A 20,132-nucleotide genomic window follows, 5' to 3' on the forward strand; every position below is an offset into this window, starting at 1 on the left:
AATGTATAATGTTTTATCTTGATCAGATATTTCAAGAGACAAAAATTCTCCTTCTTTAGTCTCTATAGATACTCCTGACAGTTATTTATTTAAATTTTTGTTTAACTAGTTTTATATTGATATACAGAATGATTTGGGAATGACGTCAAAGAATTTGCACTTGTATAGAGTAATTCATCTACTGACAGATACCTACTTTTATTTTCAACTAGGTTTCACAAATATATTTCGAATATTTATTTCCCATACAATTTCTCGCCTATTAAAGGACAGCAGATTTTTTCTTAAGTAGATTTACTCAATAAAGGAAAGCAGTATCGTATCGATAATTGAACTGTTGCTACCATGAAGGTCCTTACGCGACGAACGGGCTGCACTACACAAATGGCACGTCGTACGAACGGAACGTGGACTCGCCCTCGAATAAGTTGTCCAGAACGAACAGCAGAAAGGACTTGACTCCCCTGATGAATGCCGCGAACAAGCTTGACTCGGAGGAGAAGAAACCATGGTACGGCAAGAGCCCAGACGAGGGTGTCGAGTGCGACGAGGGCAATCACACCGACGAGGATGAGGATCGTCGAGTGGTTTTACAGCTGAAGAGGGAAGGAACCGTCAAGGATCTCACACAAAAGCTGGCGGCTCAAAATCTTATACCGAGCAGCCCGGTGGAGGAAAAGGTTTCCAGGTAATTTGACCACGCGACAGGCTGAGAAGGAGTGAATACCTGTTTGAGCAAACTAACGAGGCAATCAGACGATCTGATGGAATATTATTCCAATAACATTGGATGTGTAATATTAGATTACCGATAGAGTTCTTATTAAAGCTTATCTCATCAGTGGGTACTTATATACATAGTAAGTGAAGTTCAATCACTGAAACTAGAGCTAGAATTACTGAAAATTACCATCCATGTATTACGATAATATTTTGAGAATAATTTCAAAATTTTCATGATCTTTTCTAAAATTCTTAGCAATTTCATTGTTCACAAATCTTCAGGGATTCTTTAAGCTTTCAGTGGTAATATTCCAGAGTCAATGAACTTTGCAGCAATTTGACTCTTCTGATTAGTATGTTTCATAGTTCCACAGAATCCAACCTCCACCACATTCAAATCTACCCCGATCACAACTGCCAACTCTACATTACAGGATAGGTGACATGAGCGGTCTGATCTCGAAGGCGAAGGAGGGGCTGGCAAAGTCCAAGTCGAAGGCAGACGTACTAAAGTCGCCCACCGGCGACAACCTGCCGAAGCTCCAGGAGACGAAGAAGTCGGAGAACGAGCTTCACTGGGAGGAGCTAGTTAAGAAGCTGAAGCGGCCGCTGGCGCTCTGCGACCTCGACTTCACCGATCTGAATTCCGACGACGAGGTCGATGTTCTCGGCCCCGTGAACGTGACTAACGGCGTCCCACCGCCCCCGCCGCCGATGGTGCCGCCAGCAGGGGGTGCACGTGCCCCGCCGCCTCCTCCCCTTGGCGCAAGGCTGCCCCCTCCGCTGCCCCAGGCCCCGCCACCCCTGTTCGGCGTGAACCTGAAGTCATCGAGATCGCCGACCGCGAACGAGACCAGCAACTCGCCAAAGAGCCCGCCGCCAACCTTCACGAAGAAAAGCAAGAAGACGGTGAAGCTGTTCTGGAAGGAGGTCAGAGATGATCCCATCATACTGTCCCGTCTCGACAAAAACAAGATGATATGGGACGAGCTGTCGCCGGTACCTGTTGACACGCAGAAGCTCGAGCATCTGTTCGAGAGCCGCGCCAAGGATCTCATCACGAAGGTGAGCAATTCCCTCATTGTCCCGCGCTTCACACACCTCCGCCCTCTGGGAGCTTCTTTTGGCTAGGGATTGGTTCTCGATTGGCGCTCTCGTAACCGCGTAGCTGTGTACCATTCACGTTTGCGGATGTCCCTGGGGCTGTGGGGTGTAACGTGTCTCTGGGAGATTGGTACTTGTGCTTTGGAAGTGAGAGGGTGAGAGAATCTTTTTTGATGGGTCTGATTGCTTGAAGGTGGCGCATAAGAAGGTGTAATTTTGTTTTTGGGGTCTTTAGAGGAAGTATGTGAGCAGTGGTGAATGGAGCTTTTTGAGTGCTGTAAGAAGTATTATTTAGCTCTTATGCTGCTTGTTTCAATTTTCGGATGAGTCTTGAAGAGTATCAATTTTAGATAGAGAGAAGGTTTTTAATTTCTTTCCTTTTTTGAGTTGCACATGTTAGTGTACATATCGTTATAAAAATTGGGTCGTGTCGACTAAAGTCGAAATTAGGATTCTTGTTGAGAAAATTTTGTTGTTGTTCTATAACGTGGCCTGCTTGGCTGTGAAATTATTAGCCAGAGTGCTCAGATACAACATTTGGGATTTTATTCTGTAGCAAGAAGCTCATTAATTTCTGTGTCAAAGACACAGCCCAGGAGTTTTTCATTTCCTTTGAAATCATTTGCACCAACCCGTTCCCTTTTGCTCTCGGAAGAAAAAGGCTTGTCATCTAACAATAAACGACTTTCCCACCGCGACTGGGTTCAAACGAAACCTTGATTCCCCTACAATTGTGGCCAGCTTTTATATTACATCCTAGAAATCTAAATCTCTTTGGCAGTAAAAAATTGGCTTTTGAATCGAGCTTCAACGCTAGAATAATGTGATTTTTCAGTACCTTAGTTTCTAGTTTCTAGTACTTAGTTACTAGTGAATGAAAAACTGCTTATTCCACAGTCACTTCACCCCTCTCAAAGTCTCGTCGCGCAGACATATCAGACAGAAAATTTAATTACAAGGAGAGAATGGAGAGAAAAAGCAGAATCGTTCCCTTGCCCTGTGAAGATTTCTGTTTCTTTGTCTCGCCCCGTCCTACCCCAACTTCGAGGACGTTAGTCATACCACAGTTCAGGATTCGTTAGTCGACGCTTCAGAGGGCGAGTCTTCGCTCTTACGCTTTCGTCTACCGCGAGAAAACCTTCTCATTCCTCGGAAATTCCGCGTAGGCGTAATCCAGAGTACACAAGGCAACGTGGCTGGTTAACCAGCTCGTAGGTTCGGGGTTGCTGCGCGCTTAAAGGGGATGAAGCGTTCGTACGCGAGGGTCAAGAAAATCGTTATTCTCTGGAATCCTGTGCTTCTATTTGTGCAAGGTATCCCCTTTCTGCGAAGGATTGTAGGAATTCAGAGTGTATTCGTTGAGCTGGAACGGGTGGTTTTCAAAGTACCTAGAAATTGTTTGAAGCCATTTCTTTGTTGGCTTGATGTTTATAGATGAATTGTTTGAGAGGAATAGGCGAATCATTGATTAATCGAAGTGGAGATATTCACCTTCGTTCTGAATTAAGAAATTAGATACAAAACCTGAAGTAGGTTTAATAAAAATTTCTGTTATTAATATAATTTTCGTTACAATTAACAGTTCATAATTTTCCATTGAATTTTTCTTAATAAGAAAAATCAGTTGTTGAGTACAGTGTTTTAAGTTTCTGTTTTTCTGCACAGTAGACAAATCCATTTAATTTTCTAATCTGCAAACATTCACTAGAATTTCAGTTATAGTATTGTTTAATTACAACGAACCTTTCTCCCATTTCCCTGCAATTATTGCGCCCTTAATCTGAAACAGGGATTCAATCGACAATTCCTCTCGAGATACTTTTAAATAAAGAACATGAAGCGCTATATATACTACAGGAAAACGCTAAACGGAATGGAGTGCTGGAAATCGCATTAAATGCAGGGCCCTCCTTTTTTTCACGCGCTCTTTCGAACGTGTCGCAACGATAACGGAAGGAATTAAAGGCCCGACAAGCCTCGCTTCTTTTTGCCTCAGAGGGCAGGGGCTAGAAGTTTTAACCCGTTCACTGTTGCGTTACAATCGACAAACGTTTTACAGGATTGCACTTAGTCATCCCGTAGCAGGAAAGCGTGCACTGTGTTTTATTCAGATTTACTGTTGAGTACTGGCGCTTTCGTAGTAATTTGCTAGAAGAAACACAAATTTGATCTGAAGCAAATTTTATTTACACGGACTTCTGGTTCTGAAAAGATTGCTATTATTCTTTCTCGAAATTAAATTTGTAGATTTAGATAGAAAAGTAGGGAATTAGTCTAATAGAATAGTGGGCTTAAAATTCTAAGAATCTATAAATAATTCCTATAATCATTTATTCAAATTGCACTAGAGGACTTCCAAATTAGAACAGTAAAGTACAGGCAGCCTGAGAAGTGCCCTGCACCACATCTTATAGTTTCCCATGAAATACGAAATATTCCACAAAATATTAATTTTCTGCCCTTGTGATACCGTTAGACACACCACAACAGAACGTTTCAAATTACACAAATAAGCGCACATGGGTACTATGCATCCAAAAGTAACATTTTCCTCATCCAATTTTTTCTACTCGTCCCCCTAAAAAAGTTCTATAGGATCAGTCTCTATACCATTCGTTTCTCCTCGCCATAGCGGTTCTCCAGCGTTCACAATCGCGCGAATACGAAAGCTGTTAGCGACACAGAGAGCTGGCGGCACAGTCAACGTGTTAAGGCTTCGTTCCAGCTACGCCGATGCTTTTGACACGGATTACGCGCTTAATCCGTGTCCATTTACAAGGTGGTCTCGCTTTTCGCCCGTTCCTCAAACCGCTTTGCCTTGAACGGCTTTATTTTCGATCGCGTGCAAAATAATAGAACGCCGTGGAATCCGCGGCTCCCGATCCCGAGAGCTTTCAAACGCGAACAGAGCAAAGGGAAACCGTTTGTCGAGGCTTAAGAGGATAAAAAAATCCCCTCGCTCGTTTTGTTCTGCCCTGTCTCTCCCCCTTCGCGCCCTCCTTCCACGTTTATCACGCCCATTCGATCCCTCGTCGCTCGATTTTGCGGCTTCTCGTTGCATCCAGCGTTAACTTTATTAAAATATTCGCTCGACGACGTCGCGACTGTTTGCGCATTGTCAAACGGGAACGAGGAATCTCCGTCTCGGGAGGGGACAGTCTCACTTAAAGTGGCTCACAGTCTTCTCGTTGCTGGGAGAACTTCCGCCCTCCATTCTCCGAGTAGCAGGGAAAAATAGAAAATATTACACTGTTGGTCAGCTACGAATGTCAACGAGCTCAAGGAATTTAAGCTTCTTCCGCTTGTTCTGTCCTCATTCCTTTCGTTGCTCGTTTTTCCATCTTCCTGCGGTATTTTGCTGGATTTCTGTCAAGGGAAGTTTTTGGTTTTGCGCAATTGACGAGGCTTCTTTGCGTGGGTTGTTTGTTTAAAAAGAAGTGTTTTAATTACCGCGCGAATTTTTGGTGAAGGGAAAAGATGAAAGTAAAAATGCTCGTGTTGTGTAGAATATCTTAAGATATTTGTTAGTTTTATTAGTTAGTTTTGAGAGATGTTGGAAAAGAGAATATCCTACATATATCCTTATGAAACTTATGATTAACTCAGTTATTTTTTCTTGACTCATGGAACTTTTTTCTAGTGATGTTTCTACTGTATAGATAAAATATACTGATTATTATTGTTCCATTTTTGCTCTTGTTTTATCCCACATGACATATGGTAATTTACTAAGAATAATGTAATATAGTTTTTTGTTCGATTCGTAATAGTATAGTCTTCGTTATGGAAATATACAGCTTATCGTGTCGACTTTCTCTCTATCGAATTTCACCAAATACATTATCTATTGGAACGGAAATGGACATCCGGTATTCTCCTATTTCGCCATTCACAAATCTTCTGCTCTGTGAGCGGTGAATTGCGAACATATCGAGTAAATTTTCCGGCAAATAGAAATGCAATGAGAAATAGGCGTAAAATCGGTAATACTCCTGGAAATCATTATTCCTTGCAATAATATCACAGAGTCTGTTCTTCATATTTTTCACGTATATATACTTTTCTGTAAATTTTAATTAATCTTCCATCAAGAACAGACATTTCCATCATATTAAAAGAGTTTCCACTGTTTGATAAATTTTTAAAAATTTTTTACTGGTACAAGCAAAAATTCATGTCGAATTTTTATTACGAGACAAACGTTGCACAGAGATCGTCGTTTGGCGAAAACGTTTTCCACCCGTGCCACGAATAAACATAAAGTTCCATCTTGATGGTGAAGCCTCGTTCGAATCATTTTAAATTACTAACGAGACGTCAGAGAGGGAAGTAGAACGATTCCTGCTGCAAAAATAGAGAGGTTTTAACGTCACTGTATCCTGCTCGAGTAATATTTTCTTCGAGTGTTAATATTTGTTATTGCATATTTAGACGTGTTCACTCTGGAGGAGAACGCTCTGCATTTTTGCCGTCTGTTGATATTTCCTACTTCTCAGATTTTGCTGAAAATATTTCGAATACTCTCATTTATTGCATTGCGTTGAAGACACGTTTTTGGCAGTATTATTCCAGTAGCTGAATAATTAGGAACGAAATATTTACAGCCTTTTATTTTGGTCCAGTGAACTCTTAATAATCTCTCTTTGAAAAAGCACCAACCTTTATAAACGTATTTAAAAGTCTCTGTAAATTCTCATATCATCAGAGAGTGGTATCTCGCGAAAATTCATTTCTTCTCGTCGAGAAAGTCATTTAACGCCTCCGAGCTTTCGCTCCTCGCATAAAAATCCGTGAAAATGCCTGACCGATCAGTCAGCTTCGAAGATTCCACACGGACGTGTTCCTTTGCTAATTACTCCCGTAATTGCGTGTCAGTTTTATCGACGTTCGCGTTCCTCGCGTTCTAAATCGTCGCGAGCCGATAGACACGTAATATGAAGTCCCTTCAAACGCCATCCCCTATCTCGCGCCATTCTATTCTGGTATTTTCCTTCTCCTTTTTTCATTTATCCTGCTCGTCTACTGCGCGCTTCCTTTCACCTGCTCGCTCTTTGAACTTTTATATTCACCTCGGCGTCCAGCAATAATTAGTGCCACGCAGAGAGTCCGACGAGGCTTCCGGCGTAGGGAGGAGAAGAGCGCGAATCAGGAGAAATTACGAGACACCGAGCGCTGTAAGATGGAAAAGGAGAGCAGGCGTCTGGCGGAGGAGGGAAAACTCTACTGGCACGACGTTGCTCCTTCTTTTTTTCTCACTTTCTCGTTCACTTGTACATTTAATGAAGCTCGATGGACGTGGATTTTACCCTGTAAATATTGGTCGCTACAAATATTGACTGCTCTGGGCGATTTAATTTGTCAGAGAGAATAGGAGGTATTGAAAGGGGTTGGTAGACTGGAGATCCATTTCGACGTATTTCCTTGGGAGTAGAATTGCTCCTTGGTGATAACTAGGGATAATATTGCCTTTGTCGCGGTACAACAGTCTTTGAGGGCAAGCTTCGTGTTCAGGATTAAGCGAGAGCTAACGAGAAAGTATTTCCACTTGCAGAAATAATGTGTGCCAATTAGGGTATATAAATGATGAAAATATAGTTTGTAGAGGTATGGGTTTTACTAATGAGGAACTTTCTTCTGCAATGAAGAGAGTATTGTTACATTATTTATGGAGTTATAAAAAGCTTTGGAAGAAAGATATTAATCATATTGTCACGAGGTCATATGAGAAACTGTCAGAATAAGTAGTAGATATTAAAGTCTTGTAGAAAGTGGTGTCTGGAAGGTCTTCAATTTTATTTAAATCGAGCAGCTCGGAGACTGACATTTGCTCCAAATCTGGTGAAAAGTGTGACTTCTCATAAAATGAGTATTCGGAGGACAATTCATTAAACGAGACAGACATTCGCAAGAATGATTCAAGTTCTCATGCTATCCTTTATCTTCATGCTATTCTATATCATATCATACGCTTGCTGCGAGGAGTTTCACGAGACGTTTATTATATATATGGATATTACAATGTTGGTATAATATTGCAGAGTCTGTTAGTTTAATGAAGTAGCTTTAACAATAACACGTCGTAAATTAATACCGTATAAATAACGATATCCCATTACATTCATCGCGAGTAATAATAATACGGCGAATAATGGTTGGTTGGGTGATTGGTGATATGGTTGTTTAATGCAATACGACTAATCTTTTCTTGTATTTATTTGCAATATTCTTGGTGCTCGCACGAAAAAAATGAACGAAATGGCATGCTGGAATTTTACAGGAGGTGAGTCCTAATTTCTTAACTTCACTTAACGCCGGGTTTCCTTACCCTTGAACGAGCTTTTGCCCATGCAAACAATTTCCCTCTCTTCTATTCTATGCTTGCTACGTAACAAATTAAGTGCCTACGTTTAGATCGAGTAAATGTGATGAATGAGGTTGAAGATTAAATCATTAGTTGATAAGGGCACCATAGTAATTAGTACTCTATTATGAACAGAGTTCCCTTAAATATCGAATAAAATTTATCAAAATATTACATTTGCTCGGTCTACCTACACATAAATTTATTCTTTCTAGTATTTGACACCCCCAGTAGTATTCAACGAAAATAGGTGTCCATGTAAATGCTATAACAATAACTCCCTCGCAGAAAATTCCAAGTAATTTTAATTTGTATGTAGCTCCTTTCGATTCGCTTATTATAAACGATGACAATATCCTCTACAACTTCTCTTCTCCTTTCTTTTTCTTCTTTCAAATAGTCTGGAGTATAACAATAGCCATTGTTGTACATTATTCGTTTTCAACTTTACTAATTCCGCTTCGCTGATAATGATGTTATTTCGCGTGGAGTGGCTCGCAGAAACGACAAGCACGTCACCGTGTTTTCCACCCCCTTGTGTTTTCACCCCTCGTTGTTTTGAGATAAATGTGTGACCTGCATTTATTTATTAATAAATTATTTCAGTGGGCGGTTATGTTTTTTGTGTGGAAGCCGCTCGTGCACGGTGTTCGATTATTAATCATTACGTTTACGACTGTTGAGTGTTCGTAGCGTATAAATAAATCTATTAAGTTTACACTGACCAACGAATAGATCGCCACTGAGTATGTAAGCGTTTGCTTTTTATCGTCGAGTAGAAGCAGCAAGAGATGAACAAGAACAAGGAGATCATCGTGCTGGACCATAAAAGATCGAACGCCATCAATATTGGGATGACGAAATTGCCGCCACCGAGATCCATTAAAACGGCGATCTTGAAGATGGACGCGACTATCATGAACAGGGAGGGTATTGAGGTAAGGCTCGTTCGTTTCCCTTACCCTTATTCATTTTATTGCTTATGGAACTTTTTACAGAGCAGTTATTAGATAATCAGGCATTTAGATATTTTAAGTTATAGCTCTAGTAGAAGTTCCCTTTAATGATTTTAATAGATACGTATTATTACTCGTACGATTCATTATACAGATAAGTAGTGATAGGGGATGTGCAGATGTTCATAAACATTGAATTTGAGTATATGTAAGCATAAAATGCACATTTTGTGAAAATAGAATCAATAGTGATTCAGTATTACGATTACAATTACTGTGATAATTTGTTTTAGTATTTCAAGTAGCTATATCAGACGGTACTAAATGTTGAATATTCAACTTTTTCTAAGTTAATGTAAGTGAAAATTCAAAGAATGTTTATAGTATAATCGTTTTTAAAATTGATTGGAATCCTCTCGTCTCGATTTAATGCATTCTACTTCGTTGATTAATCAATGTCTAGACGTCTGACTATTACTGCTTAATACTACTGAATTCTACGTGACCTCGTAACGGAGTTTGCAACTGTTGCGATGGAGATATTAGTCCACTAATCTTCAACTAAATTTCGTATTCATGCTCCACCTGGCTGCGAATTAATGAAACTATGAAACGAAAAATAACCCACGGGAACTGACAAACTGAATGATTGTATATTTTCTGTATTCAAATGTAGAAGCAGATATCGCAGATGTATTAAAAAAATGACACAACTCAAAAAAGTATGTTTTTGAGGAGAAACAAAACACTATTTATAAGTTTAATAGAAAATTATTTATTAAATACATAACACTGACATAAAGAGTAGTTTTATTCAATGAAAGTTATCTTACTTGAATAATTAGTGTAAACAATAGTTACATTTTACTTGCATTAAATAATTTTCTTGTTATTATTTAAGTAATTTGTAATGTACGTCTGAATAGTTCTTTGAGTAAATTCTATAATTTTGATCTTTAACTAGTAAACTTTCCGTAATGAATAGAGATGGATTTATCAAACTGATTTATAGCTGTAATTAAAAAATCTCATATTTCGAGTTGTGTCACTTGTGAAGTATGTCTGCGACATGTATCTACCTGCACATCCACCCTATCACCCTATAATCTACTTTTTTCCGTAAAAATTGTACCACGGTACTCCCCGAAGTCGACAAATCTCTCTGACATATTTGCACTCGTTTCTCGATTTTCTCCCGGAATACGAAATATCCGTCCACGATCCCAATTTCGTTCGAACGCCCGATCGAAAGCGTGACCGTGGAAGTCACGATCCTTGGTTCACGATTAGCCCCCTGGTTCAGTTAAAACGCACGTACGCTCTGGTTTTCGCTGTTTTTCCTGATTTCTCTAATTTCGTGTTCGTTTCTCTTCTTCGTTCGTCCCAATCCCCCCCTGTGTCCTGGTTCCTGCGCGATAGAAACTATTGACGATGCTGCCAACCGAGGAGGAGAGGTCGAGGATACAAGAGGCGCAGGCCGCCAATCCTGACCTACCTTTGGGTTCGGCGGAGCAGTTTCTTCTAACTTTGGCCTCCATCTCGGAGTTGCCCGCCAGGCTGAAACTTTGGGCGTTCAAACTGGACTTCGAGAATTCGGAGAAGGTAAGTCACTGAGATTCCAATGAATTATCGATGGGCTGGGTTCGCTGCGTCGGATTGCTTCTAATTATAACTCGCTTGGAGTTTGGGAATATTAAGGGCCTATAAAGAAATGCATTTAGGTGTTCAGTCTTTTGAGTACTGACGATTAATATATCTATCAATATAGTGATACGACTCAGGTTAAAAATGGGGTTTAATTCAAATTTTCAGAAAGTCATGAAAAGGTACCAACTAGCTTCCATTTTCCTAATAATAGAACGATTCAATAACAGCAGAAAGGACTGGCGTTAATACTACCTACTACTATTCTAAAATAGAAAGGTTTCAGATTCTTTTTCGAGCTCTTCAATTTCAAATAATACGAGTCCCTTTGTATTCTTCACTAAAAATAAATAAATTGGCAAAATTGCCAGTGATATGCAAATATTGCAAGTACCTATAGATTTCAAGTAGGCAACAGACTTCCCGTCGTTATCTGACCTGTGATATGAAAAAACGAGGCGAATTGAATACCGTATCGTGTGAGAAGTCTGCATGTCATTTCGGATGCAAATTCTATTAAACCCGGTCGCATATAAGTGCACGTAATAGGGTTCGAATTGGCCCGTTATTTCTCACGAATCTCGGCTCGAATTCCGCGGAGATAGTCGCAGCCACGACGAGGAAGGACGCCCAGGTATGCGGGGAAGGAAGTCGCGGGGAACGTTCCTCGCATAATCGCGCGATTTCTTCGCCTGGGAACACGGCGAATTCCGATACACGATCGTGTGCTACCTGCAAACGTGCATCACTTCCTTCGGAGAATTGCCGCCTAACTTGAGACACTATGAAATCGACTGACTAGGCGGATCAGGAATTTTAATGTCTATCTTCAGGAATGAAAGAAGGGAAATTAAATAGTTGGATTGAAGGATATTGTTAGGCCAAAATTAGCCATTTTCAGATAATCATAGAAATATGCAAACTACCGCTCATAAGTATTCGAACGGTGTTACATGTTGAGAAAAGTACAGGTTTCTTGGTAGTAACTGATACATGTTTTTTTACATTTATTTCGTATTTCTATTATATGTGAATAGAATTTTTCAATGTAAGGAGCTTCGCGATAACTTCTTGGACTCTTAAAAATATTTTTCTTTAGTTCTAGTTCTGGTTCTAGTTTATTAACAAGTATTACCAAACATACTTACATACACAGTACAAGACAGACTTATAGTTTATAGGATACAAATTAATTACTCAAGGTTTAACAAACTAAATCCACTGAACAGGCTCAAGACTACTATATCGCGACCTAATATTTGTAGGATAAAAAAGAACATTATTTCTGATACTCCTAGACAAAGCATAAATGCTAATTTCCTTGAATATCACAGGTCAATCAACATCACTTCTAATAATTTTGAGAAGAAAGACCGTATTAGATACCTTTCTTCTCTCTCTCTCGCATTTTCTACGCCCAAAATGATAGAACGCTCCAGTAGGTGACAACTTCGCGAATCCTCGCGAATGAGCCAGCCGCTGACGCAACGAACCAGCCAGCAGCGGCACAAAAATAATAATCTTGAACCACCTTTGTGACTTCAGGAAATTGCGGACCCTTTGATGGATCTGAAGCAGGGGATGGAGACCCTGCGAGTGAATAAAACGTTCCGCGGGATTCTGAGCACGCTCCTTTCGATCGGGATATTCCTCAACGGAAATGAGGTGGGTATTGAATGCCAGCCAAATGATATCCGCTTAATCCGTCCGTTGGAGTCGCCGTTCGCGCGGAATCGATACCCATCGGCGTCGATAATTTTCGTGTAACCCTGAGTCGATGGTACGGAAAAAAAAAGAGGACGAAGCCCTGAGTCCAGGTGCTTCCCTTGGCCGAGTGCCACGCTTTTCAAAACGTGGACCCACGGCATATCGCACCCCCTTTTGTCCGATAACGACGCGGCGGACATGGGTGACGCTCGTCGCAGTTTACACGTTCACACTTGGAAAATTTGTTGGCTGGAAAACATTGGGCGATTCTGGACACTGTGCTCCACGTTTTGTGGCGACTTTAGTACGCGATTTATTCTCAGTGACCATTCTCTTTGAGGATGAGGAAGAGTACAGAAATAATAGTGTTGTGGATTAAATTCAGAATTCTTGTGAGTAGACTTTGGATTTTTATGCAATTTCATGTTATAAACAGAGTAGAAACGGGACCTAAATTAAAATTTGCTTCGTCTTTTGAATATTAGATATAATTTGCACTCCATTTTTTATACTTTCTATGTCTTTTTAATATTATACAAATTCTGTAACTTTTTATACTACGTTCCAAGTTTCCATAAATACCTGAAAATTTATGTCCACTTATGACTACAAATTTGAATTCAGTTTGCTGCTTGCTCTGGAGAGGAAATGGCTACAGGTTGTAATACGGATAAAAGTTCTGCGTTTATTTCATTTCAGACGGATAATGCATATATTTTTCACCAGAGTACTCCGGAAAACAAATTTGATTTCGTCGTTACGTAACAGAGTGCACATCAAAAGAAATTTCTGCTTCCCTTTGAAACTGATCGTGCAGACGTCGTGTAGCCTGCAACGAAAACTGTCTTCGAAACAAGCAAACGACGTTCCAAGTGGCATGGAAACGCGATCGGTAGCTTTTGGTTTCGTGGTCGATGCAGTTCTACACGCGATACCGAATGCGCAAACGTTACAGTCGCACGAATATTCGTGTACAGGATACTTTGCGATTCTAATTCGATGCAGGACGACTCCTTTTCGTTCGTCATCGTTAACTTCCGTTCGTATATATTAACCAGAACACAAGTTCTTTGAGAGCCCCACGACTAATCATTTCTTATCGCTGGTTCGCGTCGTTGTTCAGTGCCTTTTTACAGGGTACGTTCATTTATCGGACTTGTCGTGCGGAGTCGTAAGTTCACGGATGACGTGAGCCGAGCTCCTTGCACCTTGCAACAGATTAGCAAGAAAGACGAGCTCAAGACGAATTATATTTGCCACTTGGGTTTTTGGTTTCGTTTCGAGGAATAGAATAGTATTTCGGTGTTTAGAATCTTGTTGATATACTAATAGAACGATAAATAGGTGTATAATAAATTACTCAGAGTAAAAGTTCAGTAGAATAAACAATCTGGAGAAAGTGTTGTTTGGGAAATGTCCAGATCGAATCTCTGCTGACAAAAAGTATGTACTTGTTTATGGGGATTTTTGAGATCTCTTGAAATACGACAGTTAATTATAAATGTGTATTTAAGAACTTCTTAATTTTTCTGAATTTTTCTTCTTAATTTTCTTAATTTTTTTCTATCTCCAAAGTTTCTTCCACTCATAGAAGTAAATTTACTTTAAAATGAGCAATCTTATTAATAAATCACATGCCAGCTTATCTCTATTCACACACGAATAAAAGGTCCTCGTTCGAAAAGTATGAAACTCCAAAGTAAGCACAGTCACGTTTCGCTTTTCATGGGTGCTCGAAGCTTCACGTTACCCAAGAAAAACTAAAAAGCCTCGGAACGAAATTTTCCAAAGTGTCCAGGTGCGAGCTCTTAAAAACTTTCGCCAGTAAAAAGCCCGGCGGGTTCAGAAATGCAGTCGCCGGCTCCTAGAGACGGCAATATCGATTCCCGAGCTTTTCGCGACAATTATGTTACACGCGAAAGCGGTCAGAGGCGTCTGTGTAGAAAGTCCGAAGCTCTGAGACGTAGAAGTTAGCTGCAGCACGATTCGGAGCGTCGTGTAACGCTGACACGTCTTCTCGGCCTTTTTCAGGTGAAGGGCTTTCAGCTGGAATACCTCGCCAAAGTACCTGAAGTGAAGGATACGGTCCACAAGCACTCGCTGCTTCATCACCTTTGCCACATGGTGATGGAGAAGTTTCCAGATTCTACGGATCTCTATTCAGAGGTGAGACAGAGACGGAGGGGGAGCGGAGTGCTTTTGCCTCGCGCCGCGGAGGAAGTGGATAAAACTTTAGTTTCGCGCGGCGTCGCGCCCGCAAGACGGAATAACTGTGGAGCTACATTTGCGAAATCGCGTCCAAGTTCGTTCCTCCCTACCGAACAACTTCTTCGAGGAGGCTGTTACGAACGCTATTCCGTGAAATTGTGTCCGCCACACGGGCAACTCGTGCTCTCGTGTAATTGGAGGGTGCAGCCACTCTGCCCCTCCTGCAAATAATTTTCAATTTAGTTTTTGTCTCCTCCTGGGGACTCCTCGTTGCGTTCTTTATCGACTGCGTATGCTAAGAGCTCTATTTCATCCAGTTGCAGGAATTTTTTTAACTTTCTTGCGACATTTTTTTCTAAATGAAAGTTTTCTTTTTTTAACGAAAGTAGTTACGTTGATATAATTGGGACGTATAGGGGTTCGGTAATAGGGGGCACAAATTTTAGAGAGTGATTCTACGTCAAACGTAACGAAATTGCAGTTGCGCCTTATGGTGTGTCTGACTGGCAGACTTACTCTACTGTTGGCGCGGGTTAGCAGTAGAATAATGGTTACAAGCGGTGACAGTAGAATGAGTCTCTAAATCAGACGCATTTTATGCGCCTTCAGGTGTACTTTCAGCGATTAATAAGTCAGAAAAGGAAGCTTCAGCTTAATACCATTAATTCTGATTTTCTTTTTGCTCTGACCTGTGGAATCACCCTTTATAATTTCTGTCACCAATTATTATTCTATTTTTAACATTCTTGTTAGTTTTATAGAGCGCATTTACTGCCACAAAATCCAAAAACTTGAGCTTTTGTTAATTTTTTAATAATTAAATTTTCAGATACCTTACCTAATCCATTCAACCCTTAAATTTTCTTCAATTTTCTAAAAGAGAACTAACAGATCTAGGAAAGCATTATTAGCAAAAGAACTCACTGTACGAAAACTAGTTTCAATTACTGTCTGCTTTGACGAGTACGTAATCAGGAGCGATATGAATTCTGTTTAGATCGGCGCGGTGACGAGGGCCTCGAAAATCGATTTCGACGAGCTCGCGGCGAACATCGGCAAACTGGAGAGCGAGTGCAAGGCATCCTGGGACCATCTGAAGCTCATCGCGAAACACGACGGTTCGACGATGATGAAAGTCAAGTAAGTAGCTAGCTGATGTCCCGCGCGTCCCGTCGCGAGATCGCAGCCAATAGGAGTGGACATGGCTCGTCTCTGGTCACCGTCTGGGACCCTGGCTAACTTTGTTCCAGAAAGTTTCGACCGCGAAATTCCGAGGATCCGTCCAATGTTCGATAAACTCGCGACAAACTTTTTTCTTGGGACGAAACTGGCGCCGCTCCAAATGGCACCACCATTAATTACTGAAAGCGTATTTCTTCCTTCCCTGGTCCGACTTCCTGCGCCCCCTCCACCCTCTCGCTTTTTTTTTCTCGATTTTATTTCACCTTATCCCGTCTTTTACTTCGAGCTCCACGGTGGATCTTCGAAGCTTTTATCTGTCCGCTTCCCATCCCTCTGCTTGGCCTGGTCCTTATCTAAGTCAGCTACGCTGGATGATACTCTTCTTCTCCCATTTATTTCCTCGGTTTAATTTTTCTCCAATGGAGGTTGTTATACAAGTTTCCGTTGTAGGAGAGGGCGAACGCTGTTAGATAAATCTTTGATTTTAAAGTGGGCATGGGGAATCTGGCTGACTAATTCTGTGGATTCACCCCTTGAACTTTGATCCACCTGTTGTTTTCCTTGTATCGGGATATAAGAAAAATTGAAATATTTTTACATTAGTTATTAGTAGCTTCAGAGAATAGTATTCGATGTCGCATTTAAAAATTGAGAAATCAATTTGAAGAAGTGGAGGAAATAATTATTAATCATAGAGCGACACCCTGGGCCGCCAAAGACATCACAAAAATTTTAATTCGACGATTTCAAGGAACTTAAAATTTTTCTTTTTTGCATAAATATGAATCAAGCTGTACAACTATCTTTTCTTAACTTCATGGGGTTTCACTTAGTTTGCAATACCATACAAATAGGACGAATCAGACTCGTCATAAAAGTCCAAGGGATTAAGATACCTAAAGAAGGTGGAAAAAGAATTTTTTGAAAATAATAAATATTATTCTAATTATTTTGTCAGAGGGTAACTCGCAACCCCAAAGTGTTACTTATGCCGAAACACTTAAGGGTATCGTTCTAGGGTGAATTATCCTAGTCTACATCTCACATGAAATCACCTCATTTCTATCTCCATCTCATTTAGCCTCCACTATTTTACATTTCACGAATCTTTAACTAACTGATGCAATGATAGCGAGGAGTGAATTGTCCCTGAATAAGCAGTCCCAGAATTAACGAAATTACAGGAGTCTGTTCGGTCATCGTTAAAGTTGTCATTGCGCGAGTATCCTTTGTTCCCAGAGCATGCGTTAGGACGCGTTTAATCGTATTTACAGTTCCCCGTTAGCAGGAACAATGCTCTCGCGTCTGGGACTCTGGCAAATCTCGTACTTAATTGCGACGAGGTGGCAGGGGGCGAGGTGGGACGTGGCTGGGGCGTAGTAAGTAGCAGTCGCAGTCGAGTAACGCTTCATATCCTGTTGTCGGGCTGATGCACGCTGTTATTTCGCGCAGATATACTGCGGTGATATTTTGTTTCACGGCGAAACGTCTCGTTAATATTGCCGTGGCTCGTGTAGGCCGCGTTAATTAAGTGTAACGGTACGTCCTAAATACTGGTTCAGTTAATTCGTTCCTCCTCGGAACTCGTTTGAGCGATCGTCTCTGCCTTCGCCTCGGCTCGAGGATAATGGGATGTTTAATGTAAAAAATTATCGTTCGTGACAGCAATCTTTTCGGGAATCTTGAGATATACCGTTCTGACAGCAATTTCGTGGAGTCGGGATGAAACGAGCGACAGATTCTTATTTCCTCGGTGACGTTCTACACGGGATGCTGGGTTTTTGGTTTACAGTTACGCGGTAACAGATACGGTATTCATAAGGTGAAAAATGTAACTCGTTTAACTTTCAAAATTACTGACTATCCATTATAAACTGTAAGTAAATGTAATTAAATACAGAAATGAGACACTGCATCGATTCGCAAAAATATATCTCAGAAATAAGTAGGTACTGCGCAAATACGTGAAATTCAGTGAAGAGGCTATTCCAATCAATCACGTCTCACTATCAGTTTTTATTTAACATGCAAATGGTGCGTTTAAATCAAGCGAGCTAACGCTTGTCTCTCCTAACTTCAGCTAAATGCGAGTGACACGAGCATTCTTTCATCCAGTTGTCTATTTTATTCTTTCACAATAACTAAATTCTGCTAAAGGATGAAAGAATGCTCAATGCTCACGATCGATATTTTGACATACGATTTCATTGGAATCGTGTGTGTCTTTTTTTTGTTTTCCCAATTGCAAACAGCGAAGGCAGACATACGATCGCAACGAGATCGTCCGTCAAAATATCGCTCGTGTGCATCGGATCTAAACGTACCATAACGTTATCGCGAACATTCGTTACAAAAGCACTGTGAAAGACATCCGTTCTCAATGCGATCTTCCAAGAATTATGCACTTCAGCCTCTCGGTAAACGAATTTCGCAACGCCCTAATCCGTGTCTGTGTCTATCTCTGTCTGTGTCGAAACAGAATGTCGGACTTCCTGGCGGACTGCGCGGAGAGGATAATCGTGCTCGGGATCGTGCACAGGCGGATCATAAATCGATTCCACAAATTCATCCTCTGGCTGGGCATCCCGCTGCACCGGGTGCAGGACACGAAGCCGAACGAGTTTTGCCGGATCGTGTCCGAGTTCGCGTTGGAGTATAGGACCACGCGGGAGCGGGTGATACAGCAGCTTGAGAAAAAAGCCAATCACCGTGAAAGAAATAAAACCAGGGGGAAGATGATCACAGAGGTGAGTTACACGCTGGCCCTTCTCCATGTGTATAGGGTGTCCCAGATATACACTAAAACGTGTTAAATAATATTTCGGATAAAAGTTGATTTGGTGTTTATTCTACTGACTTTTCTGTCTCTGAGTCAAAGGCTGTTCTACTGACTGCTATGTGTCTGACTCGGGGCTTATTCTACTGATTTCAGTGTGGCTTACCTGGCTACTGCAAACCGACAGTAGAATAAGACCTTAGTCAGGCGCTAACTCTGAAACTCAGAGCTGCAAATCCAATTCTGTCACTCTTGATTTCTGTCTTATTTTGCCATATAGACTCACCTTTACAATTTTCTTTCACCATTTATCGAACCCTCTGTATATTTCCTAAGATCATGAAATTCTCCCACTCATTGATCCTAAGTTGAAGGTGTTGTTATTGCAACACGAAGATAGATCGAACATTTGTTCTCTCATTTAAGCTTCTCTGCTCCTCTAGCACACGTCTCAGCTTCTATTCCTCACACCCTGTATGTATCATTGGTCTCGTGGCCGTCGAGAATGTTTCGGGGCAGAGAGAGCCGGTGCTCTCATCAAATACAGTTATCGGAGCGTGAACGGCATTATGGTGCCCCCTCAGTTCCCCCTCAGTTCCCCCTCCACGCCCCCTCCAGCCCCAGCTAAGAGAATAAATTGCTTTTTTGCCGCGGGGAGAATCAATTTCTTTTCTTGCCTACCGTTGTTGCATTAATATCCCGCTTGTCCGTACGTTTTCATTTCTTAATACGATAGCATCGTGGCTGCACGCTACACTGTTGAACCCGATGTCTCGCCTGATTGTTGCAGGTCGGCAAATTCAGGACGAAGGAGGACCGCGCGGACGCGGAGCTCAGGCAACTCCTCGGAAGCGATATCTCTGACGTCGAGAGTATTCATGGTACCCTGCCCTGGAGGAGACAGAGGAAAGATGGTGAGTTTCCTTTTATTTTAAGCCGATTTTTTATTTCCTTCTTTGCCTTCTGTTCATTCTGCTCTTTCTGTTCTTTAGTACTTCGTAGGGAAATAGGTTTCGTGAACTGCTACTATTTTAAAGATACGTTCATTGATATTTATAGATTTTAATTAACTGTCATGGTCTGTAAGGGATCGATACTAGTGTTTCCTGAAATTTTAGTGACTTTCTTCTTGAATGCCATAACTCGACATAGTTATCAGTAGTACAAGATTGAAGTACTTCTTAGGTTTTGGTATTGCTGAGCAAGTGGAATCGATAATTGAACGGAGAGTTTATTCTATTCAAAGGTAGAATGAGAACAAAGTTTGGAATATCATATTTTGTTCCAGTGCCTTGCTGTCGAGAAAATCGATTTCGAAGCGTATCAAATTTCTTCCTGGTTTTTCATGTAGAATCCCTTGCTCAGATATATTACTGTTATCGGCTCATCCTGTACTAAATGGAAATAATCGCACCGACGATGATTCTGTATCCCTCTTCCGCCAGGCATCGAGACGTAATTTGCAACATAA

General features: G+C 41.0%; 1 protein-coding gene across 2 annotated transcripts in view; it reads left to right on the plus strand.

The window, feature by feature from the left end:
• The window catches only part of Fhos (Formin homology 2 domain containing), a 201,469-nt gene that overhangs the window by 165,585 nt on the left and 15,752 nt on the right, over positions 1 to 20,132 (plus strand). For both annotated transcript variants that reach the window (XM_076375466.1, XM_076375467.1), the window contains exons 9-17: positions 352 to 688; positions 1,158 to 1,788; positions 8,968 to 9,126; positions 10,564 to 10,746; positions 12,334 to 12,453; positions 14,527 to 14,661; positions 15,701 to 15,843; positions 18,365 to 18,632; positions 19,452 to 19,575. In XM_076375466.1, the coding sequence (XP_076231581.1) occupies positions 352 to 688; positions 1,158 to 1,788; positions 8,968 to 9,126; positions 10,564 to 10,746; positions 12,334 to 12,453; positions 14,527 to 14,661; positions 15,701 to 15,843; positions 18,365 to 18,632; positions 19,452 to 19,575 (2,100 nt within the window). The remainder of the gene's footprint in view (positions 1 to 351; positions 689 to 1,157; positions 1,789 to 8,967; positions 9,127 to 10,563; positions 10,747 to 12,333; positions 12,454 to 14,526; positions 14,662 to 15,700; positions 15,844 to 18,364; positions 18,633 to 19,451; positions 19,576 to 20,132) is intronic.

The sequence above is a fragment of the Calliopsis andreniformis genome, chromosome 3 (assembly GCF_051401765.1).
Source record: "Calliopsis andreniformis isolate RMS-2024a chromosome 3, iyCalAndr_principal, whole genome shotgun sequence".
Taxonomy (NCBI): domain Eukaryota; kingdom Metazoa; phylum Arthropoda; class Insecta; order Hymenoptera; family Andrenidae; genus Calliopsis; species Calliopsis andreniformis.